General features: G+C 38.5%; 3 protein-coding genes across 12 annotated transcripts in view; 1 reads left to right on the top strand and 2 right to left on the bottom strand.

Moving 5' to 3' along the window:
• Nucleotides 1-397: 397 nt before the first annotated feature.
• HAUS2 (HAUS augmin like complex subunit 2) lies at nt 398-4,254 on the bottom strand. Of its 3 annotated transcripts, XR_014946588.1 has the most exons (7): nt 3,877-4,254; nt 3,665-3,757; nt 3,362-3,392; nt 2,435-2,504; nt 1,800-1,932; nt 1,087-1,195; nt 398-941 (listed from the first exon to the last, which is right to left on the bottom strand). XR_014946588.1 is itself a non-coding variant. In XM_032444903.2 (6 exons), the coding sequence occupies exons 1-6, from the start codon at nt 4,252-4,254 to the stop codon at nt 795-797; spliced, it is 930 nt and encodes a 309-aa protein (XP_032300794.2). In that variant the 3' UTR covers nt 398-794. The 3 variants fall into 3 exon arrangements, 1 of the variants encoding a protein (XP_032300794.2); XR_014946587.1 differs by lacking the exon at nt 3,362-3,392 and having other exon boundaries at nt 1,087-1,214; XM_032444903.2 differs by lacking the exon at nt 3,362-3,392.
• LRRC57 (leucine rich repeat containing 57) lies at nt 4,141-8,540 on the top strand. 2 transcript variants are annotated; one of them, XM_085548884.1, is made up of 6 exons: nt 4,141-4,262; nt 4,923-5,062; nt 5,465-5,600; nt 6,723-6,991; nt 7,401-7,586; nt 7,840-8,540. In XM_085548884.1, the coding sequence occupies exons 2-6, from the start codon at nt 4,979-4,981 to the stop codon at nt 7,879-7,881; spliced, it is 717 nt and encodes a 238-aa protein (XP_085405010.1). In that variant the 5' UTR covers nt 4,141-4,262; nt 4,923-4,978; the 3' UTR covers nt 7,882-8,540. The 2 variants fall into 2 exon arrangements, with proteins under 2 accessions (XP_085405010.1, XP_015720184.1); XM_015864698.3 differs by having other exon boundaries at nt 4,910-5,062.
• Nucleotides 8,541-11,583: 3,043 nt separating this feature from the next.
• Nucleotides 11,584-26,973, bottom strand: part of SNAP23 (synaptosome associated protein 23) — a 32,127-nt gene continuing 16,737 nt past the window's right edge. For 2 of the 7 annotated variants that reach the window (XM_085548879.1, XM_085548880.1), the window contains exons 4-10: nt 23,977-24,082; nt 23,347-23,388; nt 21,824-21,872; nt 20,938-21,055; nt 17,855-18,007; nt 17,166-17,310; nt 11,584-14,031 (exon numbers count right to left, since the gene is read on the bottom strand). In XM_085548879.1, coding sequence (XP_085405005.1) covers nt 13,966-14,031; nt 17,166-17,310; nt 17,855-18,007; nt 20,938-21,055; nt 21,824-21,872; nt 23,347-23,388; nt 23,977-24,082 — 679 coding nt within the window. In that variant the 3' untranslated portion in view covers nt 11,584-13,965. Of the gene's footprint in view, nt 14,032-17,165; nt 17,311-17,854; nt 18,008-19,839; nt 19,894-20,937; nt 21,056-21,823; nt 21,873-22,447; nt 22,564-23,346; nt 23,389-23,976; nt 24,083-26,307; nt 26,766-26,973 lie in introns of those variants that run through there. The other 5 variants (XR_014946589.1, XM_015864337.3, XM_015864335.3 and 2 more) reach the window with 5 other exon arrangements.

The raw sequence follows: 26,973 nt of genomic DNA, 5'->3' as shown, positions 1-26,973 counted from the left end.
CCAGTGAGGTTTTACCAACACATCTTTCAACACCTAAAAGTTACTAAGGCTGTGAACTGCAACCATCAAGTCTTGCAAAAAATTGACAGTAGTACTTGTGTAAAATGAGTTGTATTCTAAGAAGGTCACTGAAGATAGGGCAAGCAATAGAAGAGACTGAATAAGATAGCTATCACTATCATAGAAATCAGGGTTACAAATCAGAACTGCTACACATCACCAAGCCCATTCCTTGCTTTTCTAGTCAACAACATCAGACCTCTAATAAGCCGTAACATAAAAACAGTGAATTTCTTAGTCAGAATCATTAAGTTCCAGTTCATGCTTCCACATGATTTTGTATCATTGTTTAGTTTTAAATGTAAGATTTCATATCAAAATAAAAACTAAGACTTAATTCTCGAAATCTGGTACTTTTATTGAAGTTTTATAACAACATACAAAATACAGTGTATTATCAACATACCTTTAAAAATGAAGAGGTTCCATAGCCAACATGTGGCTACAAAGCGGCACTGAAGATAAAGGCTCCAAGAGACTCTCTACTATTTCAAAGAGAAACTCTCTAACAGTCCTCTCAGTAGTCTGTCTACTTACAAGCTACTGCTCAGCCTTTTATCACTTGCTTTTGTTTTCAGCTACTTGGAAAACAGTGAACTACAATGTCAGAACATAAATATAACTATTTACAAAATCCCCATTAGCTTTAAGACGCAACTGTTTTGCAGTTTCCACAGGAGACTTGCATGGCAGTTCTTCAAACAGTCATCCCATATGAAGAAAAATATCATTTCTTAGGTAGATAAGCCCAAGTCCAACTCAGCAATATTGCAAACGCTGTCAGAATATGCTTCTTTTTGCACTTCTCTCCACCGCAATATTTGCTCGGTCAGCTCTTCCAAGTCTGTCACCATCACCTCTGTTTTTGTCAAAGCAATGTCCTGAAGCAGAAGAGGATGGAATTTAATCTCTACACATCCTATCAATCTAGCAGGAAACAAAAAGACACTAGGCAACAAAACAGCACTGAATTCTTAATGCTGGAGGAGATAAAAGGCTCCATTACTATTTTTTTTTGCCACTCACCAGATTCTTCATGAAAGTTGGTACCTGAGGGATCATTTTTACAGTCTGCAAATGGTTTTCCAGCTTCTCAATGAAAGTCACAGCCTCAGTCAACAACTCCATCACACACCTGTAGCCAAGAATGAATTCTGAAGGTGTGCAAAACAATGTAGGGTTTAATACTTGCAAAGTCTTAGCTCTTTCCCCTGTAGGTTTTCTTACTCCTCTTCTCCAGTTTTATTTGAGCTCCTAGTCATCTAATTAACGTCTGTGCAATTACAATTCCTCTGTGACTCTCAGCAACATGTAGGGCAGGAGTTCCAGAAATAAGTATGCACTTCAGTAACTGGACTAAAGTTTTAGACCAGGAGAAGAAAGACTAGTTTTAAAACATATGCTATATAAATCTGAGAATCATCCATGCACTTATTCTGCACAAATCATAATGGAAAGATACCAAAGCTGAAATAGTGATTCAAGCATAATGAATCGAGCATTTTACACATCTCATTTGAAAACACTTATTTTTCATTGTGTAATATTCAGAAGACAAATCAACTAAGCAGACAGTCACAAAAAATAATTATCACTACTGTTCCATGAATTTAGCAGTTAGTAGAATTTTAGCTTTTAGCTTTTCTCGATGTGAATTGAAGTACACGATGTTTACTGCCCATGAATTAAAACTAATTTTGATTCAATCAAACAAACAACTATTATTTTTATATGCCTACTTGTGGAAATCAGCCTTAATAGGCAGGGTTTCTTCACATACGGGCTTAATCAGCCTCTGCCGAAGTCTTTTCTTCCCTTTTAGAACTGCTTCCAAGTGTCTGTTCACATCTTGCAATAGCTGGTACTTTTTACCTACAAAATAAAATTGCAAAGTTGAAACTAAGAATAAGAGCAAAACTTCTTCAGCAGAAAGGCAGAAAAAAAGAGGTCTGATCTATTGCTTATGACAATTTACAGTAAAGAAACATATTATTCCAAACTACTTGTGCTGGATTGTACAGAATTTAACATCAACACTCACCTTGAAAGAAGTCATGCATACTTTTTAGAGATACACCTTTATAACTGCTGAAGACACACAGACACACCTGACTACATATTTACATACAAAAATAAATACACCCACACCCCTTCTACTTTAACATGTTATCTTAATGAGATTCAAATATTATGCCAGCATTCTTTTGGAGGAAGTCAACAAAACACCTGTCACCTGTAACAAGCGATGCAGTGAAAACAGCTGCAGACTGTTTTCACTTCTAGAAGCATGACGAGTACTATGTAGTCAGATGTAACAGTTTGCTGATGTGCACCTTTAACGCTCTTAGTGTTTTTACAGTACAGCCACACTTACTTAAATAATATGGATGAACTATGTCCGCTGTCTCCATCTCCAATTGCAGAAGTTCAGTTTCTAGCTTCTTCTACAAGAGCAAAAATCAAATAAAAATACATCTTAAACATACTTATTTTTTGTCCCGTTTTAGGTGAGAAGAAGAAAGGGAGGGAGCATTAAGAAAGAGGATGGTGCAAGTGTGAGAGAGTAAGAGTTTGATCACATGCATGACAACATACTATCAAGCTCTCTCAAGTTTTACATTCTATTTTTGATCAATAGGAAGACAGTTTAAAAAAGAACAAACCAAACACCACCAGCACACGAACACAAGAAAATTACTATTTGGTGACGTACTGGGAACTTCTGCTGCAACTCATTCCTAAAACACAGATGCTTACAAGTCCTACAAAGCAGTTTCATAATCTGTATCCTGCTCAAGAACCTTATAGCCTGAGTTTTTTTCCCTTTGGAGAAGGCAGTTTTGTGGTTTTGATTGCCTTAAGCTGAGAGAGAAACTCTCAGGAGAATCCTAGCTTTATTAACAATAAATGAGCACAAAAGCAACAGGTATCTTCCTGTGCAGAAAAATAAGGTTGTTTTGGTTAGACAGGAAAAGACTGAAGAAAGCATAGAACAGAACAATACAATCTTTCAGGGCACAGAACTGTTGCTTTGTAAGCAAGGAGCAACAGAGACTACATAGCCACTCTACTGGGAGCTGAAAACGCCCCTTCTTCCTGCCAGTCATACAAGGTGATGCCAGTTAATTCTTCCTCCAGAATTTAAAAGCTGAGTTTGTCACACTTTTGCAGTAGCTGCTGGAGCCTAAACCACATAATTTAATAGACACAGTCTGCATACCAGCAAGCAAATACTTAGAAAGCAACACCATAAAATAGAAATCAAAAGACAACTCAAGCATTAGGAAGTGACTAAGATTACCTCTTGCTAACCAAGAAAATGGTCCAGTTGCCTATAAAGAAACACATTTTTTGGGAACATAAGTGACTTACAGACTCTTATTTGTCCTTCAGTTCCTTCAGAAAGGCAACAAGACAATGACACAAACTGTTACACCTTTCCAGTTACACTGAAAACTTCATCATTTCACTCTTTGCTTCATGACAAGCAGGTCTCCAGAACACACAACACATTTGGCAGCAATTTGAAGCCTCACTGGCGATACGTGTTACTTCTACGTATGAGGTGTTGAGGCATGTTGACAGAAGCAGAGGCTGTACGTACCTCATTGATTTCTGCTCGAATGTTTGCCATTTTTTCCCTCTCTGCAAACCTCACAAAGCACTCGAATTCTTCACAGGCCGAGTCCAACGTCTCCTGTGAAAGGAACGCAGCATGAAAAGGCACAGTCAGCAGCACAAAGGCAAATCCTCGATATTGGCTTTTAATAGTCTGTTCTGTAAGTTCTATAAGCTCCGCACGGCCCCGCGCCGTACCTGGCTCACGAAGCCCTCCGCCACGCATTTCTCCAGCAGGGTTTCAATCTCCGTGGGCTCGTCCGACCCCCAGGGGCTGTTGCCGACCGTCTCGTCGAACCAACTCTCCCATTCCGTCAGATCCTCGCAGGACCCGGGGCTGTCGGGCACCGTTAATGCGGAATCCCTCCAGCTGCGCTCCGCCATCCTGAGCGACCCGGAAGGCCGGGCCGCGGGCCGCCGACCACGGTTGGTGTGACGGCGGGCTGACCGGGTTCCGCTTCCGGAGGAGCCGTGACGGCTCCCGGCGCCCCGGGTGTGGAAGGGAGAGGGGTGGTGTGGAGAGAGGCTGCTCCGGCCCCAGCCACCCCCGGGGGTGCGGAGGCCGTCTGACTGCATCGGGATCGGTACGGGGCTGCGTCGGGGCTCCGCGCGTCGCTTTTAAGGCCTGGTAGAGCTGCGGCCTGTGGCTCGGTGCGGGCTGTGCCGCCGTGAGCTGCGGGAGCTGGGTGGGAAGATTTAGGTTGGATGTTGGGGGGAAGTTCTTTACTAGGAGAGTGGTTAGGACCTGGAACAGGCTGCCCAGGGAGGTTGTGGATGCCCCGTCCTTGGAGGTGTTCAAGACCAGGTTGGACAGGGCCCTGGGCAACCTGATCTAGTAAATGTGTATGTTTGGTGGCACTGCCAGGCAGGGGGGTTGGAACTACGTGATCCTTGAGGTCCCTTCCAACCCGGGTCATTCTGTGATTCTGTGTCAGGAACCGCGTGGGGGCTGGAGGGAGGAACGGTCTCCGGGAAAGAAATGTTTCCAAGGCAGCCATCAAGGCAGCTCAGTGCTGGTAGGCGCCCTGAAATCACGGACAGCCACAGTAGGGAATATCCTTATGCTGCTCAGCCCACAGGGAGTAGTTTTAATCGTATTTGTTGCATCATTTTGATTTGTAGGCTGCTATAATGAACGCGTCTTAAGCGAGGTGAATATCCTAAGATCTAAATTTTAGGCAGTACACGTAAAATAGAAAACTTGCTTAATGATGCAGAATTTGGGCCGCGGTCCTCTGTTGCAGAATAAGAGAAGCTGTCTGAAAGCACCAGTCGGACCCCCTACATTTGAAGAGTTAGGATGGGAAACAGTGCATTAAAAGCCCACCTGGAAACAGCACAGAAGACCGGTGTGTTCCAACTGACGGGAAAGGGACTCACAGAGGTAACACACCTGTAATGACATGTGGCTGTTTTTGTTGGTGGGACTGATGCTTCTGAAGAGAAATTCCAACGTAGGTGTGGTCATAATGCACCACATATGTGTATTGCTTATAAGGAGGGATGAATAATAATATTATTCTGACCCAATGGCAGAAAAACAAAGAATATTTTGGGACTACAAGACAGCTAAGAATTCACAGAATAGCCAGAATTCAGAGCTGAAAATACACATAGTAAACAAATTTGCCAACTTATTTCCACACTACTATGTCTGGACATTGTGATACATATTACAGTATGTAACAGCAATATATGTTTTTCACTGAAAGTTTTAAAGCTTATCACTTGAACATTTGAAGCTGTATCAACTGTTTAGATGGCATATCTTTTTTCTTTCTCCTAGTTTCCTGAAGAGCTGCAGAAGCTGACGAGCAACTTAAGGACAATAGATTTGTCGAACAACAAAATAGAGCTTTTGCCACCACTCATTGGAAAATTTTCCTTATTGAAGAGCCTTGTTCTAAACAACAACAAACTGAGTATGCCTGCTAATTAATATCTCTGCTGACCTTTAAAATAAGCCTGGCTTCTCTGATCAGAAACTAAACGTAATGATTTAGCTCTCACAGGATGTAAATGGGAAGCTTAGTCACATAAACTGAAATCTTTGGAACTCACGTACAGGAAAAGGTAAAACCATAAATTCTGCAGAACTAGTTGCCAACTTAGTTGTATTATCAGTTTTACAGTGACACGTAAGTACAAAAACCGTATAGTTTTTATGCTGTGACTCGTCTGATCAGAAAGTTCAACAGTGTCAGGTAGTTTAGTATTTGCATAGAAAACAGGTGCTGAAGATGGCCTGTAGAGAATGTTGTTGGCTACTGATTAGTTGTTGCTGTTTCTTTTGGACAAGCATGAGTGGAAGTTCAGTACAATTCAGGGTATGTTTGTGCTATGAGAGATGCCATCTCTTGGATGATAAACAAAATTTTTGCCACTTTATGGAAAAATATGGCTGAAGTGAAGAAGCCAACTATTTTATTTTATTTTTTTTTTGGTTGTTCATTGTGTATTAACTGCCTTTTTGAAAAACAAATGTAATTCACAACCTCTTTGTTTCTGTAGTGCAACTCAGGAGCGCTACAGGTTAGACTTGTGTAGATAGAATGAGGATGAATTTTAGCAGTGTTTGCCTGTTGAGGCTTCTGTGCTGGTCTGATACAGCACAGCTTACCTGAGAATTTACTATTGAGTGAGTTGAGCGATACCTTTAAAGGGTTGCAGTGGACCTGAGGCTATGAATTGTGTGGTAGATGAAATGTCATAGAATATGTTAGCAAATTGGCTGGTAGAGAGTATAATTCATAGCATTAAGTCCTCAAAGCAGCATTTTCAGCCCATGGGTTGAAGGTCTGTCTTGTCTGGAGATTATTTTTATTGAGATATTTTTAGCAGATGTTTAGAAAGCAAGCACATCTTGTCAGGGAGCTTAAGTTTCTATGCAGGGATCTGTGCTTTCATTGGAAAATATGGAAGAATCCTGTGGGAAATTACTGTAATAAATCACTGTTCATGCAGAAATACATTTGACGTAAATGGTTATAGAGGTTTGCTGTTCACTTTTTAGGTCATCTCTTTGTTGTGTGATTTATTTCTAGCTGCCCTACCTGAGGAGCTGTGTAAACTGAAAAAACTGGAAACACTGCACTTGAATGGCAATCACTTGAAGCAGCTACCAGCTGCATTTGGACAACTTGCAGCTCTCAAAACCTTGAATCTTTCTGGGAACCAGCTTCGGACTGTGCCTACACAACTCTGTGGTCTTCGCCACTTGGACGTGGTAGATCTTTCCAAAAACCAGATCCAGAATGTACCCGACAGTGTGGGAGAACTGCAGGCCATTGAACTCAATTTGAATCAGAACCAGGTCTGGTAACAGATGTTATAGGCATGTGGATGTGGGACACGGCTGTTTACATTGCGCATAGTTTGACACCATCAAAACTTTAGAGCTAGAAGATGCATCTTTTCTAGACAGAAGTGAGGCATCATCACTACAGTTTATGTACTGATAAATTCAACTGCCTGATTTTAATAGCTAACATATCCTGAATTTAATTTTATAGAAAATACTTGAACTGATGTTCAGTAGGAATCTGACAAACTGATGTGTAAGTTGCCTGTATTTATGGAAGAATATAAGTTTCATGGCTTTCTTTTATTGCTGCTTATGCACTGCTAACTAGTTATTGTTCTATATTATTCTGAAGCACAGAGCACTTGAAGTAATCATGGATAACTAACATTTTAATCCCATTTTTTAAAATTTCTATCAGATTTCCCAGATCTCAGTGCAGATCTCACACTGTCCACGCCTCAAAGTCTTGCGTTTAGAAGAAAATTGTCTAGAACTTAGCATGCTTCCTCAGAGTATCCTCAGTGATTCCCAGATCTCACTGCTTGCAGTCGAAGGCAACCTCTTTGAAATCAAGAAACTCAGAGAACTGGATGGTTATGACAAGGTCTGTATATAGACTTGCATTTTTTTGTATTATTATTTTTTTAAGAAGCTTCTGGTGAATTCTTTACATATGACTGCAGTATGACTGTAAGCATCATTAGCTGTTTAAGATCAGTTCACCCTTAACCCTTCAGTTTGACTTCAGCATTTGTAAGGTCTCTCATTCTAGAGTATCACTCCATTACAAAATATGATAGAAAATGGTTAGATTTATTTATTTGTTGTTTGAATGTCTTTCTTATTTTTCTTTGTAGTACATGGAACGGTTTACAGCTACAAAGAAGAAGTTTGCTTGATTTTGTTCTGGTTGTGTGTATCCCTGGTAAGAAGAGTTAGTGACTGAGTCACCTGCTTCACTGACGTGAACCAAGACTGATAAAGGAGATTAGAGTATCCCCTCTATTAGTTGTATACAGTTGGTAAGACCATATTGAATAAACTGGAGCTAGAGAGCACAGGTATTGTACTGATGAACCTGCCTAGGGGCCAGTTTTCTTTTTGAGCCACTATAGCTTTTAACACAGTATGCATTCTCTCTTGTCAGGGCTCATTCTTCCATAGAGAAGGGGAAAAAATATTTCAGATTTGCCAGTTTCCCTTTGCCAGGAAGCTGTCAGTTGATTTCTAAGAGAATTACTTCTGGAATCGTCTTTCCATGATAGTACATGGAAGTTTTTCTTTCAAAGCAGATTAAAAATGTTGTATATTTTGCAGTAAGCACTCTTCTACAGATATGTTTTTGTTCTTAATTTATAGAATATTTTTTTTTAATGAAGCACAAATCATTAGTTAATTTTTATTAACTGCCTCTAGTAAACAAATAATGATTTGAGCATTCTTCATTCATACTTTTCTTGATGGACTTTTCCCATAAGCAAGAATTGCACTACAGTCCTCTACTGCTTGAGCTGTGTCAAATAAAAATGAAGATAACCTTCAGTGTATTCAGTAAAAACGTATACTGTATCTATGCACCAACTCCTACGGAAAGTCTTAGCTGTCTCCCTACTGCTGCTGCCTTACTACCAAGAGCACCTAGAAAGAACTGAAGATGTATGCAATTATTTAACTTATACTAAAAAGGAAAGTGTGCTTGTTTATTTGATTTTTTTGAAAACAATTTACTAATTTCAAGCTTATTTGCTGTACCTGCTGCTGTCACTTAGTAGTACTAAGCTGTCACTACAAATCACCACTTCAGATACACGGTTTCATCAGTTGCTCATAGCAGTTGTACTTCAAGCCTTTGAGAAAGGAGAGAAGTCAAATAAGTCAACACTTACGTAGAAATTAAGCTAACGTGCTCAGAACAGTGAAATAGGAACTGTACTAGGTGCGTTTCTTAGAACATGGATGCACCTCTTCCTAATGAAATGGTCTTCCAGTCTCACTGCATTTATTAACTGTTGTTCTTATATATAACCTTTCATACTTGTGGTAAGAAAGGCATTTAGACATTCAACTCCTTGAAGTTGCAGGTGTAAGAATTACGTGTAGTCAACATGTTATGCCATCTGCAACTAAGGAAAACAAAGTGACCTCTGTGCCAATGTTCTTCTTCAATATACTACTAATCTTAATTATAATTAAATGTTTATTTTATAAGATGCTTAGGAATATTGAGTTCCCCGGTCCTGTTGTAGTCTTATTTCATTCTTACATTGCAATACTTACTACAGCATTTCAGGGAACATCAATTAATTATTTAAAGGATGGGTTTGATCCATCATCAAATTAAACAGGTGTAATTACCTCCAAGTTCCCCAGACTATGCATAAAGATTGCAATGGTAGACTTAGAGAATTCTATAATATGCAAGGACAGGTGTCTTCTTACTTTTTTAATTACTAAACACTACTGTTTACCACCAGTAAAGCAAGTATGTACTTGATTAATTACTTCTGAGCACGCTTGTTATTTCAAGTGTTACCACTCCACTGTAATACTTGTCAAACTGCTCTCAGGTCTAAGAGTAGTTGATGAAGGACAGAGTTTCACTCCAGAGATTAACTGCATTGAAGAGTCCAGAGCCAGCCAGGTTTTCACATTCCAGGGTCTTATCTATCCTTTTGATCTCAAATAGAGAAGTTCTCTCAGGGGAGTCATCAGAAAGAGGTTCCATTTTGAATAGGTAGCAAGTTACTTTTGCTTGGTAGGTATACAACTACCTGCTGTTGCTAGATTTTTTCCTCACATAGAATGGCCACAGATTAAGATTTTTTTAATTTTTTTTATTTTTTTTTTTGCTTTCCCTAAGCTTCCCCCTGCCCTTTTAATCAATAAGCAAAAACAGTACCATTCTCTGATCAATTTCTACTTTTTCCAGAGGGAGACTTATTCTTACAGTTTGTTTTTATAGTTTTAAGAGGAACCTCAGATGTCTCAGGTACCTAGATGCATATCAAGGATGGTACGGATTCCTGGGCTAGTAGTTCCTTGCCTGGCAGACATCTTCTGTTAGTATTGCTGCTATTTTATAGCCAGATTGCCAACACTAGGGAACCAGTAGACACTTGAGGACTCCCCGATTCCAGGTGCTATCTCATACAAAAAGTAGCTGACAGGAGGACAGTGTTTACTGTACTACTTTGTTTTACATGTCAAAACAATTGCAAGGCCAGATAATCAGAAACACATTCCTCTATATTAATACAGTGAATAGGTTAAGCATGAAGCTTGTTTCAAGTTCAGCTCCTTTCCCTTGATACCTGAAGGCCAATTTGAAGTAGTAGCTTTCTTCCTACAGACTTGCAGTGCTTGAGACACTGACAGACCAAACCGCCCTCATTTTACCAGACTTTCCAATGCATGGGACAGGAGCAACTGACCTAATGGGAATAGTACAATGGGATAATTTATCATCAGTATCATGCACTTTGCAATATTATGCTGCTGGTTTGTGGGCGTTTTCTAAAACTGAAAATACTTGTGCTCAGGTGTGCTGCTCCTCTTAAATGTAGGGTTTATCTTTGAATAGACAAAGAATGCTGATATGTATGCAAGAACAGACAAACTAGTAGGTATGAGGAAACAGAACAGCAGCAGAATGGTTGAAAAAGCAGCAGTTGGCATGTCATTAAAAAAAAAAAATCTCACTGGTTTTGGAGATATTTGCAATAGTTAAGTTGCATTTCTGTTGTTTATGTGATTGCCGGTACATTTAGAAACCTTCCAGTTACTCATGGGCTAGGCTCTTTTGCTACATTGGAGTTACAGCAGCTACCAGAAGTTTCATAAAGCAAAGGGGAGACACCATGAAAAATACTAGCTGCTTCTGAGTTAGTCTTGCACTATCCAAATCTGTACCAAAGCAGAAGGGGATTTGTTTGGAGAAAAAAATAAATTCCATGTTCTGTTCTGGGTCACAGTAATAAATGCATTCAAGCACAGAATTGTATTCTGTTAAGTGACATTTCATCACTACACTTAGCCTATTAGTTTTACCTCAGCAATTTCTGAGTTTTCCCTTCTCCTCACCCCTTATGCAAAACAATTTTATTTCCATGCACAAAAACACTCACTGATTAACTAGGGTATTTTATTTCATATTGGTTTCATTTGCTCTCAATTTTTTAAAAAAACTACATAAATATACAGTTTTCATCTATTTAATCAATTAGTATTTAGATGAAGTACTGTTATTTCAAGTGTAAAGGCAAATAAGTAAATTGTTTCACAGCACAGCCTTTATAGAGGAAGGAGTTTTGCAAGTTAATGCACAAATATGTGCTGCAGCTCATGTTTAGCTAGCTACCTGCCTGTTAAAAATCATACTCACTTTTCACCATGACATAGGCTAACTTGAATTTCATAGATTTGTCTTTTCCTCTCTTTCCAGCCACCTCCCTTCCTGTGTTAGCATCAGGGTTTCTATGAAATGAAAATAGAAGGGAAACTTCCTACTTGCATAACAGCAGCAACTAGTTCTGCCAAGTTTTTCAAGGACAGGAAACTAAACAAAGACATTTCTAACTTAGACAAAATAGCTCTTAAACACATTCAGTTAAAAAAGTATATATTTTGTGCACAATATGCAGTTTAACAATCAAAAGCAGAAACTGTAAACCTTCATTCTTAATAGTATTCAGAAATATCAAGATGTACAAGTTTTGATTACATTCCACAAACATGGGAAGTAAGCATCTATTCTACAAACAGTAAGATAATTCAAGAAGACTATGTATTGTTCATTTACATTAAGGCATCAGCTCCCTGACAGATTTGGCTCTTGCTGCATCAGAAAATATTGGTACTTACATAATACTCAAGCTTAGAGTGTCTGAAATTATTTTCTTGTGTGATATTCATTGCAGTATTTATTTAAGATTCTGTGTACAACACTCTCTCATCCAATTTGCGGTCAGAGCTCAGGGAAGTAAAGATGAAGAACATAGACTTGTAAAAGCAAGGAAAAAAACCTTTCAAGAGCAGCCGTGCACTGTTCTAAGAACAACAAGGTAACTGCTTTAGCTTCCTGTTCCAGGAGACGATCACAAATAATGCATGCTTTTCTTTCATGATCAGCAGCAAATATTCCTTCAATTAACCTGAAGTTTGCAGGAAGGAAAAAACACCCCAAAATGTCACAAATTTTAATCCCTGATGCTTTCCCTCACAAAAGGTTATTAGAAATTTACTATATGTTCTTTTTTTGCTACTTGTGTTTTTAAGCATTACCAACAGAAGCAGATACACTTTTCTAATTCATTATCTTTCCAAGAACTGCCAGAAGCCAATACCTAGCACTTAAGTAACAAGACCCCCTAAAAGTGATGGTGTCTTACACAAGACCATCTATCACTGCCAGTTCACCACATGCAGCATCTCCATCCTTTGGTTAGTTGTTTTCTTTGATTTTTGTTTATCGGGTTGTACTGGGAACAAACTGAGAATATACTAGTTAATAAACTGTACACCAGTTGTATTTCTACTGGAAACCAAACACATTACATTGTTCATCTTCCATTTCAGCAGATTACAATAATCTCTTTAGCCCTAGGATTTACTATTAATGGTTACAAGATACTCATGGACTGTCAAAAGCCCTGGGAGTAAGTCTGGTTATATCACAGTCAAACCAAGATGTTTTTCCTCTTCTAAAGAGGACAGCTGTAGCTCCACTCAGATGGTCTTCTATTCTGCAGCAGAAGAGGAAATTTTTAGTTTAAAGCAACCGAGACTTTGAGTATTTCCAGCTGCCAGTCCCAAAGCCTGAAATAATAAACTAGTTAGGAATCTATTCAGTACTAGCTTATTCAGAACTAGAAAAAAGATCCTATATATGTATACTGCTTCTTCCAGGCCCATGACAAAGAAGTTTCATAACGAGCTGATCTTTGCTTTTGGTGTTTTTAACAAACTCCCCTATAGTCACTGATGAGGACAAACCACATTCAATCTCAGTCAGCCTGTTTCAGTGGAGAAAGGCCCAAACTGAACTTCAGTGAGAACTAGCCAAACCAGAATAAATACAGTACAGGATACTAGAAAGCTGCATGCTTTTCTACTCTGTTTCTGTTCAGATCCTCCCAGTTAACATACATGCATTAAACACTTTCAGAAAGTGGACATAGTTTTCTGTCAAATAAATGCTTCAGGGATTTTTTTTTTATATATATTATGATCTATTCACATGCACATAGGTCTTAGATCAGCTACATCAACACATACCACAAACATTACTAGAAAAATGCAACATTATTTACTAGTCATGGCCTCCAAATGTCAATTTACAGTAAAGAAATGGAAATCTGTATACCACCAGTTAACTTTACATTAAAGTCTGTGTGTTTAATAAGTGTTTTTAAAGCCCTCAACCCAGTAGTTATTAGTGGGCCACTTGAATTTTGCAGCCCATAAGCCCAACCCCAAACCAGTTGTGGTTTGAACTGCAAAACCATGGTTAGCCTGCTTAGAGACACAAGTCAAACAATACTCACCAAGTCCCTATTTTAGTGAAGACACTCAACTTATGAGGTATTTCAAACAGTGAAAAGTGCCCTCTCCAGCTTTCCATAACTGTGAATTCACGTTACCCTGCTTATTCAACTTCAGTAATGAATTGTATTTTGGATGCAAGAAAAGAGACTGGGAAGGAGAGTAAAACATGCAGGAAGGATCTCAAAGCCATGACACTTTCAGCCCTGAGCAGTTTAAGAAAGTGAAGGCAAATGAGTAGAAAGAAATTATGTTGACAACTTTCTTGGAGTCAGAAATCATGATCACATGAAGTAATTTAAAAAAAACCAAAACCTATAGAAAAGGTATTTTTTTCCCATTATTCCCAGCCCCCTCTTATTTCAGAGTAGAGAAGTTTCACAGATCCATGAATATGGTGGCTTGAAGATGGAGAGAATGTCACTGAACAACTACAACAGGTTCTAATTGTCAATGAGTTTCTTCGCTCTGATGTTGGCTTGCTCGATGCGATCTCTATTTGTATCTGCCTGAAAAAAGACAAATTCACACGTCATTTGCAAACCACACATAACACAATTTAAGAATTCAAACTGATGAACTCTTGAATTACGCAGTATTATCATGATAAATATAAATAGAGCCATTTTTATAAGCTTGATTTTATAAAAAATATTTTTACTGATTTGAAAAAAGTAGGCCACAATATATTTTGTAACATGTTTTTAGAGCTAGCTGATTTGAAAAAGTAGGTACACCATATATTTTGGTAGCATGTTTTTAGAAATACAGTTGTTGAATTGTTGTATTACGCGATCACCTCTTGCATGCAAAACTGTATTAGCTTTTAGATGTTGGGAATAGTTATGGAAGTAGCACTATAGGTTAGAAAGCATATTGTAATACTATTGTTTTAATAAGAGACCTTCAGCAAAAGAAGCAAGAATGAAACAACATGAGTAGGCTTATCAAACATCAGGAGAAGCCAGGGCCTCTGCACAAAAAGGAGTTGTCTCACTCTGTGAGTAGATTGGGATGCAACACACGAACATCAAGATACTCCCCTCTATCCTCATTATCTTCCACCATACCAATATATATCATTAAAAGACAGGTTGCCAAACTTATCTCTATTCAAGTATGAGCAGATATCCAGAAAAATAGATGGCCGAGTACCAAGCAAATGTTACAATTTTGGTACCTATACATTACTTATAATAAACATTCTCCTACTAAGCATGCATCAATGAAAAAGTTCATCTTGGGCGAGCAAGGAAGACCATTGGATGAATTAAAAGGCAGACTGTAGATTGGACTGTCATAATGCTAAAAGGATACTAGATGACACCATGGAATAGAAGACTGGAAACCTCATAAATCACTGCCTGAGATAGGTGTGTATATGTTAATTAGCTCATGGGTAATTGAGGAATACGTACTATCTGTGGAAATATAATGGACTTTGAAGGATATGATCTTTGAAGCACTTACGTCCCCAGTCCCCCAGCACCACTAATAAAGAACATCCGACTTAACAGTAATAAAATTTTGCTGTCAAGTTTCTATGCAACAATTTCTATCTAAATATTTATATTCTACAAATACATATATATTTAAGTCAGCTTAGCTGTCAATTTCATCAGTAACAAAAAAGCAGGAGAGTTTTTAATCTTTAGCTGACATTCACAGTATACAGCAGTCTACTTCAGCAAATCAGAAAGTATCAACAGAACAAGAGCATAGAGATTCTAGCATCTGTAAGGAATGCCCTTCATTTTATAAGTGTTTTACTGCTACTGAAGCATCAATACAAAAAAAAAAAAAAAAGTATGTAAACTGAACAAGCATCAAGATACTGTTCTCCTGAACAGTCGGAGAATGAGCTTTGAATTAACTCCCTATCCATTTAGCCTGTAGTGGGAAATGAGCAGTAGCACAAAAATAGCTCTTCCTCTCACCACCAGCAGCAGATCTCAGAAGCTCTACCTACGCCTTAGATATTTTTGCAAGCTCATACTTAAATAGGCTAGGAAGGGGACAAACAGCTCAAGCCCTTTCTTCCTGTCTTTCACGTTGATGGCTAGGGAAGAACAGGAATCTAATACTGAAATGTGCCAAAATAAACAAAAACCCCTGGAATATTCTTCAGGGCTGCAGCTTAGTAATTTTTCTTTATGCAGATGATATGGTCCTTTAGAGATCTACTCTCAATACTTTAACTCAGTTTCCACACTGTTCACTATGTCTTAAGACATTTATCAACAGAAAATGATTAATTTATTTATCTTGAGACTGTGGGTCAGATCGCTAGTCTGAAAGCAGGAATTGCACTTGTATTCTTGCAGTTTCAAAAGGCAATTCTAATTTGTTCACATTATATTTCAAGAGTTAATAAGACAATCTGCAAGTTTTATTCAAACTAGAGTACCAAGCCAAAACAGGTGTTTCAAACACCAGAAACACTAATGCTAAAAACGTTAGTTCTCATTTACAGTTAATTAGATGAGGCAATGTTTAGTCCTCTTGATAAATTCTAATTAACCTTTTTTTTTTTTTAATAGCCTTTAAATCGTTTGAATTACTTTACTTAAATCACCCCAGATCTGTAGCTTCAGAGAATAGTGAAAGATAACCCCCATTACAACTCTGTTGACATTGAATACAACCCCCTAACGACTAGACAGAACTGAGATGCTGACATATAGACATCAGCAGCATTTATGTCACACTAGCCTATCTTACTCTGTATATTTGATACAGTTAACCTTATGGGGCTTTTTAGAAATACCTTTTGACTTTGCAATTCCACTTCATTTTGTAAGTTCACAGCAATGCATACCTACTTCTGCTTTTTTAAAATACACACCATTCATTAAACTTTTATTCCCTTTCTTAACGATAGCCTTTAAAAGCATCTATTCAGTTCAGAAGATGGGGATTTCTAAAACATGACCAAACTTCCTCACAAGTTGCCCTCTGAAAGAAAGCCCCTTATAATCAGATTTACGTAATACTTATCCATTTAGGGAAGTTTACTTTTAGAACACAGGGTTAGGGTAGAATGCAGAAAGATGTTACTGTCTGGGACTATCTTAACGTGCAGATAAGAATAAATAAGGTTTTTTAGATGCACATATGCAAGAGGCTATTTCTCATGGACAGACCTCAAGAAATTTTGAATTAAGGCAAAGAATTACCCTGATAGAATAGGGCAGTGGTTTGTGGGATTTTTGTTTTTAAAAGGAATTCCAAAAGAGTCTATCATTTAACAAACAAACAGCAACAAAATAAACACGCTCTATCCCCTCCCATACACAATAAGATTACCCAGAAGCAACAGACCCTCAGTTTACTTCCAATACATGTTAAAACATTTGATAAATACAAATTAGTTATTTTTAGAATAAACAAGTGAGCTGTACCATATTAAGGCTTTTTTTTTTTTTTTAAGATCCTTAAATGTGAAAATATTTGAATTTTCAGTTGCATACCCAGACACTAAGATCTTTGTTGTATCTGTCACTACAACTACAGAACAGTATGATCTTAATTGCCTATTTTACTACAAATACTGAAAGGTAAGAGTGAGCCTATTCTTTATCACTTCTTACTAACAAGAAGTTATCAATTTATGCTGAAGCCAGAGAATACCTTTGACACTTACCTTTACATTTATCCGGTCTATTTGCTTATTCTGTGCATCAATCTCATTGCCCATATCCAAAGCCATATTTTTTAAATTCCCAAGAATGTTTCCTACTTGAGTAAGATTCTCATCCATTTCATCTTCTCTGGCATCATTTGTTATCCTGTTCAAACAATGAAGACAGCATTTCCATGAAGAACAAACTTGCTTCTCCTAACTCTAAACTTCAATATTTTTGTTATTTGGATGTCATCTGACAGGCTAGCTATTCAAGCCAAGGTACACTTTAACATTTGAAAGCTACATATTCTAAGCAAACAGCCCACCCTCCATCAGGAGGATAGTATTAGATTACCCAATATTAGAAAAAATACCTTAGAGTTTAAAATAGCAGCTACTAGAGTAAACTTACTGCCATTCAAATATGAAACAAACTGATGTCATAAGAGCATTTCACTTTTTTTTTTTTAAATATTACTCTCTACCTTAACATTGGAGCTCTACAGTTCCCACTATAGACCAAGGAAGTACAAGATGTATGTTTTCAGTACTGTAGCATTTCAACCTTGCCACCTCCTCTCTAAGAAGTAATAGTTCTTCCAAACAGTAAAAACTTGCTACTTGCTTTTTAGCAACCTCATCTAAAATCCGTCTGAAAGAAGCATATGATTTCTGTATTTGGGATTGATAAATATGAGGAAACAAACCTTGTAATGTATCCACCACTTGGTCCTCTAGAATTTTGTTGCTGCTGCTGATTTATGCTTCTTGGTTGCATGGATATCACATGATCTGCTGTGTTCTCTGTTCCATCTCCCCAGGTTGCTCTGTATGCTTTGGAAGACTCAAAGTTCTTTGTCCTACTCCATAAAAAATAAATATCAGAAACCTGAACTGCTCTATCAAAAAAATGGTTTCCTGACTGAGGTCTTCCAGTAATCTAGGGTTGTCAAAAACACTTGTCTTGGGCCCTTAAAGATAGATTTCTACGTACTACCTAGACAAAGCTTTTTATAGTTTCTCAGAATAGTACAAGCATAACTAAGTTACTCTATAGACAATTGGCTAAACTTGTCTCACGTGTTAATACAAGCACAGTATCTCCCTTAAGTAGTATACTTCAGCAGAATAAAGGAAGCTCACAACGGTATCAGGAAAGTTTATATTGTCAAGAAGTTGTACTTAGAACAGAAGTTAATCTTCAGTTGGGCATGAATACTTTTCAGGGAAGACAAAGGAATAAAGAAGCTACACTATGCAAGATCACTCAGTCTCAACTGGATGTAGAAACTGCTGATCAAAACAAGTCTTTTTTTAAAGTTAATAAAAACAAACCTGAGAAACATTTCAAAATAACACTAATCATTACTATACAGATCCTTCATTCTGAAATTTACCATTATACGTTTACTACATAGTTTAAGACTGAACAGCAACAAAAACAACCACAGAACACTAACACGAAGCAATCTTAAGAATCATGTACCTACAAAAGCAAGACTGGAAGAAAACATAACAGAAAAGTGATTTACATTGGAGTAATATCTCGTGAACTCTAAAGAACATATTTTGAGAAGAATACTTTAATGGGTCAACCTGTGTGCTGTTGTTTTCACGTTTATGCTGTATAATCCAGACACTACTACCACTTCTCTGCTTCACTGGAAACATGTGAAAGCCTATGTACTATATCTATCATTACATCTAACTTTATGATTACAGGTAATTGACTCCAATATTTGTAATGCCTTCAACATCGGTAGCCCAGATGTTTCATACTTGAAGAGGCATGAAGTTGACAGAATGAAGAGATACTCCCTTCACATTCCTTTGACACTTATATAATCAAGCTCAGGAATTCATATAAGAGCTTTGGATGCAGCATTCCTGAAGGCATTTGAGGCCAGGCTGGATGTGGCTCTGGGCAGCCTGATCTAGTGGTTTGTGATCCTGCACATAGCAGGGGGGGGGTTAAAATCAGATGATAATTGTGGTCCTTTTCAACTGAGGCCATTCTATGATTCTGTGAAATACAATCCAGTATGAATACACCGAGAGTCAGCTCTCAGTTCATAATAGAAATGTTGCACTCAGCAGAATCCTGAAGAAACCTGAGCTAGTCAATTCTGTGCATACACAGCCATCAAGATCTCCTTAGGTTTGCTGCAAATAGCTTGAGCATTATATTTTAATCTCATTGATGCTAAAGTTACAGCAGTAGATGAGTTTTGTACACTAGTCTTCTGAATTATCAAAGTATTCATCTTATTCTAAGTCAGATGTAACAGCAAAGACCTTATTGAGAAATGACAAGCAGCATGAAATAGACAGCTAGAAACAAATTGCTTAAATATAGTTAAGAACAAAAGCTCTCACCATTTTCACTGTTTGATATTTTAAGCTTTTTTTTTTTGTAAGTTACTATGCATTCACTTTTCTACAGTTTTGTTTCTGTATGAATAAGGCAATCTACATGGCATGTCAAAACAGAAAGGGTTCAAGTAATCAGTCAGTATTGCCACAGCTAATGCAACCCATGATAAATGTCATTTTCTATCCACACAGTATTACAGCACATCACAGTCACAGAGACCTGCATGCAGCTATCATGCACATGCAAGCACACATCCAACAAAAGCACTGCCTTAAACACCTGCATGTTAATTGCACATGCTGCACTAATAAGACTGACCTTGTCCTACAATCCGCTTTCCCCAGTTAAATGAATACAGCTTCTCATCTTAGTCTTCATTTTTAGAAAGCAAGCATCAGTATTAGAAGAGAACAGAGAAGAAAGAACAGTAAAGACCAGCAAACAGGTAAATCGGATTAGTATACAGATTGTATTAGAGTATTGCCAGTAACTCATGTTATCACAAAGCCTTTATAAATAAACAAAGCCTAGTGGAAATTAGAAAAAACCTACAATATTTCATTAGATGTTCTGATTTACATTCTAAAAACGTTTTGGAGACAGCCAGTTGGCAAGTATCTCAGACACTGACAGAGCATTCGATATAGCAGTAAATAAAGACATTGATTTTCTTCTTCATTGCATTCCACTTGCTTATCTCTTTTTTCCTGCATAAAGTTTTCTGCTCATTTTGGTACCCAGCACTACTTCTTTTATTGTTATTTTTGTACTTGGAATGCTGCAGCAGTTCACAAATTCCAGGTCTGTTCAGTGGCAGTAAGTAGCTTAATTAGTTTCTGTGAAATAAGGCTGCCAACCACAGAAAACAAAAACTGTATGTGTGAAAATGCTCAAAGTCCATCAAGTTTAATAAAATTAATATAAAATAGTAAGCACATCTACCTAGAAGTCAGGACAGAACTACCTCCTTTATCAAGGTACTAAAGCTAAGATTTTTTCAGTCTCAAAAGCTGTATCTGCATCTATCCTTAAAATGATTCCTGAAGTATTATTTAGTGGGATAAGTAGATTCAGCTACTCCAAGGAATTTTTACCTAGTTTTATGCTACGCCTCAGCAGAATAATGAATTGGCTCCTTTAGGATTCACTTCATTACCTAGCTTTATGGAGATTAGGGTATAATTTGCAAGATACTACAAAGCAGCTACATTTATACTGAAAGGAGCAAAATATATGGTTAGATAAGTATGCTTTAGCTTTACTCAAAGGATTATGAGAGTGCACCTCTAAAGACCAGAACAGACAAGCTTCCTAGAGATTCATTGTTTTCTTTAGCTCTTATAAAAGACAATCTCTGAATGCAGTAGCTAGTGGGAATACTCTGGAACTTCAGACCCACAAACCTGTTTAACTAACCTGTTGCAAGGACAGACACAGAGTCCACAACATTTGTTGAGCTCTGTCAATGTCTTCTCAGCTTCTCTCATGTCCTTATTTATCTGGTCCATGCCTTCTTCTATGCGATTTAGTTGTTCTAGAAGATAAACAATTAACCTGAATAAGTACAGACATTCATGGGCATGTTGTATATGCATTCCTATCAAGCAGGTATCTATAAGCTTCAGTTCCATCGTTATATCAAGCTGAAGACTCATTTGCCTTCCTGCCTTCTGAGACTTCTTTTGTAGAAAGAAATTAATGAAGTTGGTTTTTATTTCTACTGTATTAAAAAGTTTATCTTCCTATCCTCAGAACAGCAATTCTGCTGCTGTTCTGAATAAAGGCAGACAGTTACAGTCAGGTCACATCACCATGGAAAGAAGTTGCTTCCATAGCAGAGGCCTCACCGCATTGTAACTAATGCGATTTCTTAACAACTTTATCTTGTAAATACTACAAAGCGCATGTGAGTACCTAATTAATAGACCTCATTTCCTGGATCAGAGTTATCCAGACTGGAAAATACCTTCTAGATCATCACAACAACAATCAACCCAAGTCCCATCACTAAAACATATACCTTCATATCACGTCCATGCATTTAATAAAATCCAGGGATAGGGACTGCACCACATCCCACATTAGCACATTCCAATGTGCAAACACTCTCCACAAAAGCATTCTACTATCCAGTCCAAACTTGTCCTGGTACAACTTGATATGATTTCTTTGTCCTATCACTTGTCAGATACTTTCACATAAGGGTCTTGAACAAGCATTCAGTTTCCACAACACCTGAATGATGATAATTTTTTTCTTACAGTTATAGAACTAGTCATTAGCGCTGGCAGGAAGAACTCACCTCCTTGTTCATCCAGCATGGTGATAGTCTTGATACCAACATCATGGGACTGAACAAAGAAAGTTATTTAGTGATACAAAGCCATATTAAGACACCAGTGCAAAATCAGAATGTCTCTATAATAAATTTGACAAGTCAAACAAGTTTCTAATAATATTTAATGCTATGGAATAGCTCCTACAGTAAAGTTATACTGAACTTCAAATTTGATCTTGCTAGGCTGATAACATTTTTATCTGTTATACCATCTCAGGATTATTTTTATTATTAAAACAAGATAAAAATTGATTACGATACTTAAAATTGAACTACATCAAGGTCAAGCTAAAAAACAAAACCTAGCCATATCTTGTTTTAGTAAGTGGCATTTAGTTCATTTTTTTATCCTTACAGCTTTCAGTAGGACTAAAGACCTTTAGTCCTGGAGGTCACAAGTGAAAATAATTAAAGTAATAATTAAGAAAAACAAAAAGACAAAGCCTGGAAAACCCTTACTGGGAATTTAGAAGGTATCAGGAAGAAACCTACCCATCTCCACGCAAAACAAATTGGTAGTTAGGAACATACCAAATTATAGCTCTTCACTGGCTCAGTCTTGAGTTTAGCAAACAAGTTTATACTCACATTTTACTGTAAATTTGCAGCTCAGAACTGTGGTAGGCATTACTTCTTAACTAATCTCACACAGGCAAGAAATTATCTCATCTTCTGTGCTAGAAGTCTTACCACTAGTTTCACCACTCAGCTTCTGTATTCCCATTTGTCCACTGCATGCACAAGTAGTAGCAAAACAATCTCAACTGAATCATGTAAGCTTTGTTATCTCTAACAGAGGTGACCATGCCAGGGATCTGCTCTATATTTTCAGAAATAATAAAAAGTAAGCTTTGTACAGTTTTTTGTTCTGTTTTTTACAATGGGATATACAAATCATAAAAGCATAGAGGAACTCATTGATGCATCATCTAGATAAACCCAAAATACAGATTTTATTTGATTCAAATAATGTACAAGGGTGTTAAGAGTTTCATTATCATACTTAACTGCTTCTAAAATTATAACTAGGGAACAGACAGTAAAGTATAAACAGAACTACTTTTGTATAGGAAGAAGCAGAAGCAGCCCTGCCCTCTGCTCACCTACTCCACCCTACTAAGCCCTGCCCTCCCTCTTGGAAACAGGACAAAATGAGATAGAGGGGAAAAAAAACATCAATTGTTTTGAGAGCCAAGTGATGAAGCAGCCAAAGCCATCTGTCACAGATGAGTGTTTATAACTGACCTGAAACATCTGGAGATTTTACCATTTTGCTTAGAAGAAAAGTCAGAAAGACAATATTGATTTTATTACTTAAGCCTAATAATTTCCACATCACATAAAGTCTTCTCAACACAAATGTCTCCAAAAAAAAAAAAAAAAAAGGGAAAAAAACAAACATTGAAGATCACTCTCTGAGAGTTAAAATGATGCTGCTTATTCTTCAAATTTATACATCCCTAAAGAATTCAAAAGCTTTTTCTTACCTCAATGGCCAAGCCAAGAATTCTCCTTGTGCTTTCCAAAGACTAGGAAGAAAAGAATGCTGTGAGTGTACTGACAGCATATAATAGTCCTCGAAGAAGTTATTTACCCGTTCATTGCAATAAAGCAACTAGTTCACATACTGGCAGGACGACAAACCCTTCCAGTATTCAGCTATAACACAGACATCGTATACTAGGATTTTTTTATTTCTTTAAAAACTCCCCCCAGTGACTATTAAACTCCTGCTTTTCCAGAATTCACTAGTACTTCACTTGTCCCGAGTGAAAGTTGCAAGTAAAAAATAACATTTACCTTTCCTTTATAAAACTCATTAGAAAGGAATTAGATGTGTGAAATAGTGACATGATTAGGAAAGGCATTCAACCTGACCTTTCTCAGTCATTAGGACTGGGTGGTGAGCACTCAGTCAAGTAGGTGGCTTTACAATTGAGAAGTTTAAAATTCCTTGTTACTTTCAGGAATAGCCTCAGCTCCAGTACTTACCAGTAGAGTGACTTGGAACATTCTGCTATACTCCTGCAGAACCATCACTGTAGACTGCCTTTAAAGGATACTATAATCTTGCCAGGTAACTGCTCTAACCCCACGCAGCTTCTTAAAATACTTACCTCATCAGTGACCTGGTTGGCCCTCAGCTGAATTTCCTCAGGTGATAGTTCAGCCATGATGAGGAGCTCTCTCTTGTAAGTATTCAGGTTAAAGAGAATCTTCACACTGTAATAAGATATGCCAATTAAATATTAGAACTCTTTCAAGTATTCATACTGTGCAAGTCAAAACATCATTTTGCAAAGCACAACACACATGCAGGAGGCACTAAGAATTGCTCTGCTGATATGCCTGTGCTTCTCTTCTGATGCTCCTGTTAGGACACCTGGAGCATTTTGCCTGTTGTGATGAAACAAAACAGCCTACAGTGATAGTTCACATTTCCAATTTACACTCACTATGGTATCTGACCATAGATTCTATAGAACAGTTTAAAATCTCCAATAAAATATTTTATGTAAAGGGAGTAGTGATTTGTAAGTCTTTTACATTACAAGCCTTTTTCACAGGCTTATAAACAATACATTTCTAAAGCAACAAAAGCTATAACAGGCCATTTACACAGTATTTGAACTTGCTTTTCTTCAGAACCAGCTGTAAAGAAAGCAAAAGGCTTATTGGCTCCATGGGGGGAAAGTACTTCCTTGTAAAACAAGTCACAGTATATGAATATGTCACGCTTTCTGAAGCACTCCAAAGCCTTAAGAATTTCCAGTCCTGCAGATCTCTGAATTTAAACCAATTTCAGGTGATCAGAAGGCCTATAAAAATGCTTGTTGAGATGCAATTAGTCTGCACCCAGAAATAAAAGTTGTATTATAGCAGCACTCAGCATAAGACTGCATTTTAAAAACATCAACAGTTCATTAATGATTTTTTCCATTACTCCAAAATAACATTTTTAAATAAATGAAAACTTTAATACAAATATTACCACGTTACCAATGTTCAACAAGTTGTACTACAAAGAACCCTATCCCTTCAATTTCTAAATACTCATATTTCATTACCTCCTCACTGCAGATAAATTAGAAAATATATTATCTACTTCCTCCTTTTAAAATAAACTCCAACTTTGGATACTAAAACAATAAACCTTAAAAATCTTATAACTCTCAGATCACTCACTTTTTCAATTGCTTTTTTAAATACAAGTACGAGGACATAAATATTAAATACGACGGAAAAATGCAGCCTCTGCCTCTTTGTGGATAATCTCATCACAAAGGCATGAAACATGAGCTGACATCATTTGCTGTTGCAGCTACTGACTGAACGCCAGGAGCTCAGGAGTTGTAATTTCAGCCAGCAGTGAATTGGTGCAGCACCTGCTGATCACAGATGCTCTCAGGTACTTCACTAAGTCAGCTGCCTTCCCCATAAAATAAAGAATTAAACTATAGTTTTCAGAACAATCTGATCATTACAAATACTTTTGTTTTCCTTTTTGCAAAGATTAAAAACCATACAGTTTACAAAACAGGCAACTTTGGATTAATTTGGTTTTGCTGTTTTTCTTTCCGAAATTTCATATTGCCAATGTGGAAGCAATCATTTGTTGTTTCTCTTTTCTCCACAGACACTTCCTTAAACAAACAACAAGTTGTTATGCTTGTTAGGCAGCTGAAATTCAGCCCGTCTAAAACAGCATTGTACAAGGTAACTGCACCAGAATGTACTCCTCTGTGCTATTATGGCTACAAGATAAATGAACAAAGCATCTGTAACACTGCGGGAGGAGGCCAAGGCTAAGAACAAGACGCTACTCTGCAGGCTTCCTGCTCTATCTTATCAGCTTCCTGAGCACACTGCACAGAGGCGATAGCCTGGAGAATAGGCACTAGCAATACCACCTCCTCTCTGTGTTGTGTCAAGCCCCACACGCCTCTCAACAGCTCTTGTCTGTCCTTGGAAAAGCCTCATTATACATCTTCCAAATTAATTATTGCCCAACACGAGTTAACAAGCAACCTCAGACTCACACACAGTCAGCAACACACATCATTTCTTCTAGAGACACAGCAACATACAACCAGCAAGCAAAACACATGCAGGACAGAGGAGCTCATGCACACAGATGCGTTATTGGTCTGGCGCTATACAATTAATGGTTAAGACAATGAATAGAGCAGTTGGTACGACAGGAGGCTGCTCCTTCACCCTGACATCATTAAGGCTGGAAAAGATTGCTAAGATCACTCAGCCCACCCCCATCGTGCCCTCAGTGCCACATCTACCATTTATCTTCTCTGAAGACCTCCAGGTTCAGTAACGCCACCTTATCCTTATGCAGCCCTGTGCCTATGCCCCACCGTTCCTTCGGAGAGGAAATAGTTCCTAATACCCAGCCCGAACGTCACCTGTCACAACTCGAGACCATTGCCTCTCACCTTGAAAAACGCCTCCCGATGCACTGCTGTGTGCAGCGCAGCACCGGGTTTGGTCACAAAGGAGAAGTAAAGCAGCACCCATCTGCTGAGCGCCCTCCGCACTTTAACGGGGTGAAAAAGGGGAAGGTCAGCGGGCAGAGAAGTTGCACAAAGCGGTTTCCTAAGATCCCCCAGCCCAGCGGCCTAGGCCGGCTGACCAGCTCCTCCCGCACAACCCGAGGGCCCCGAGCGGGGAGAGCTGCCACAGGCCTCCTGCCGCAGCGCCTCGGGAGCCCTCAGCCGAAGGGTGGAAAGGAGAACCCCGAAGGCCCCAGCCTCGCCCCGCCCGAGCCGGCCCCGGCGCACACTCACCGCTCCCGGAGGCCGCTCCGCCGCCGCCTTCAGGCCGAGCCCGGCAGCCTCGCACCGCCCCTTTAAGAGACCATGTCCCGCCCGTCGGCCGCGCCCACCCGCGGAGCGTCACGGGTGTCCCGGAAGCGGGAGGAGGAGCTTCCGTCGGAGGATGGCGCCACACCCAACATGGCGCTAAGAAAGCGGCCACCGCTCAGCGCAGCGCCCAGGCACACGGCCTCACTCCCGCAGTACACCCAACATGGCGGCGCGCGGGCAGTCTGCGCACGCGTCAAGATGGCTCCGCTTTCCTCCACTCAGCGCCGGGACTGTATT

Source organism: Coturnix japonica, chromosome 5 (assembly GCF_054131305.1).
Source record: "Coturnix japonica strain WE chromosome 5, WE-NBRP24, whole genome shotgun sequence".
Classification (NCBI taxonomy): domain Eukaryota; kingdom Metazoa; phylum Chordata; class Aves; order Galliformes; family Phasianidae; genus Coturnix; species Coturnix japonica.
Note: the sequence above shows the minus strand (reverse complement) of the source record. Positions and strands in the feature narration are given on the sequence as shown.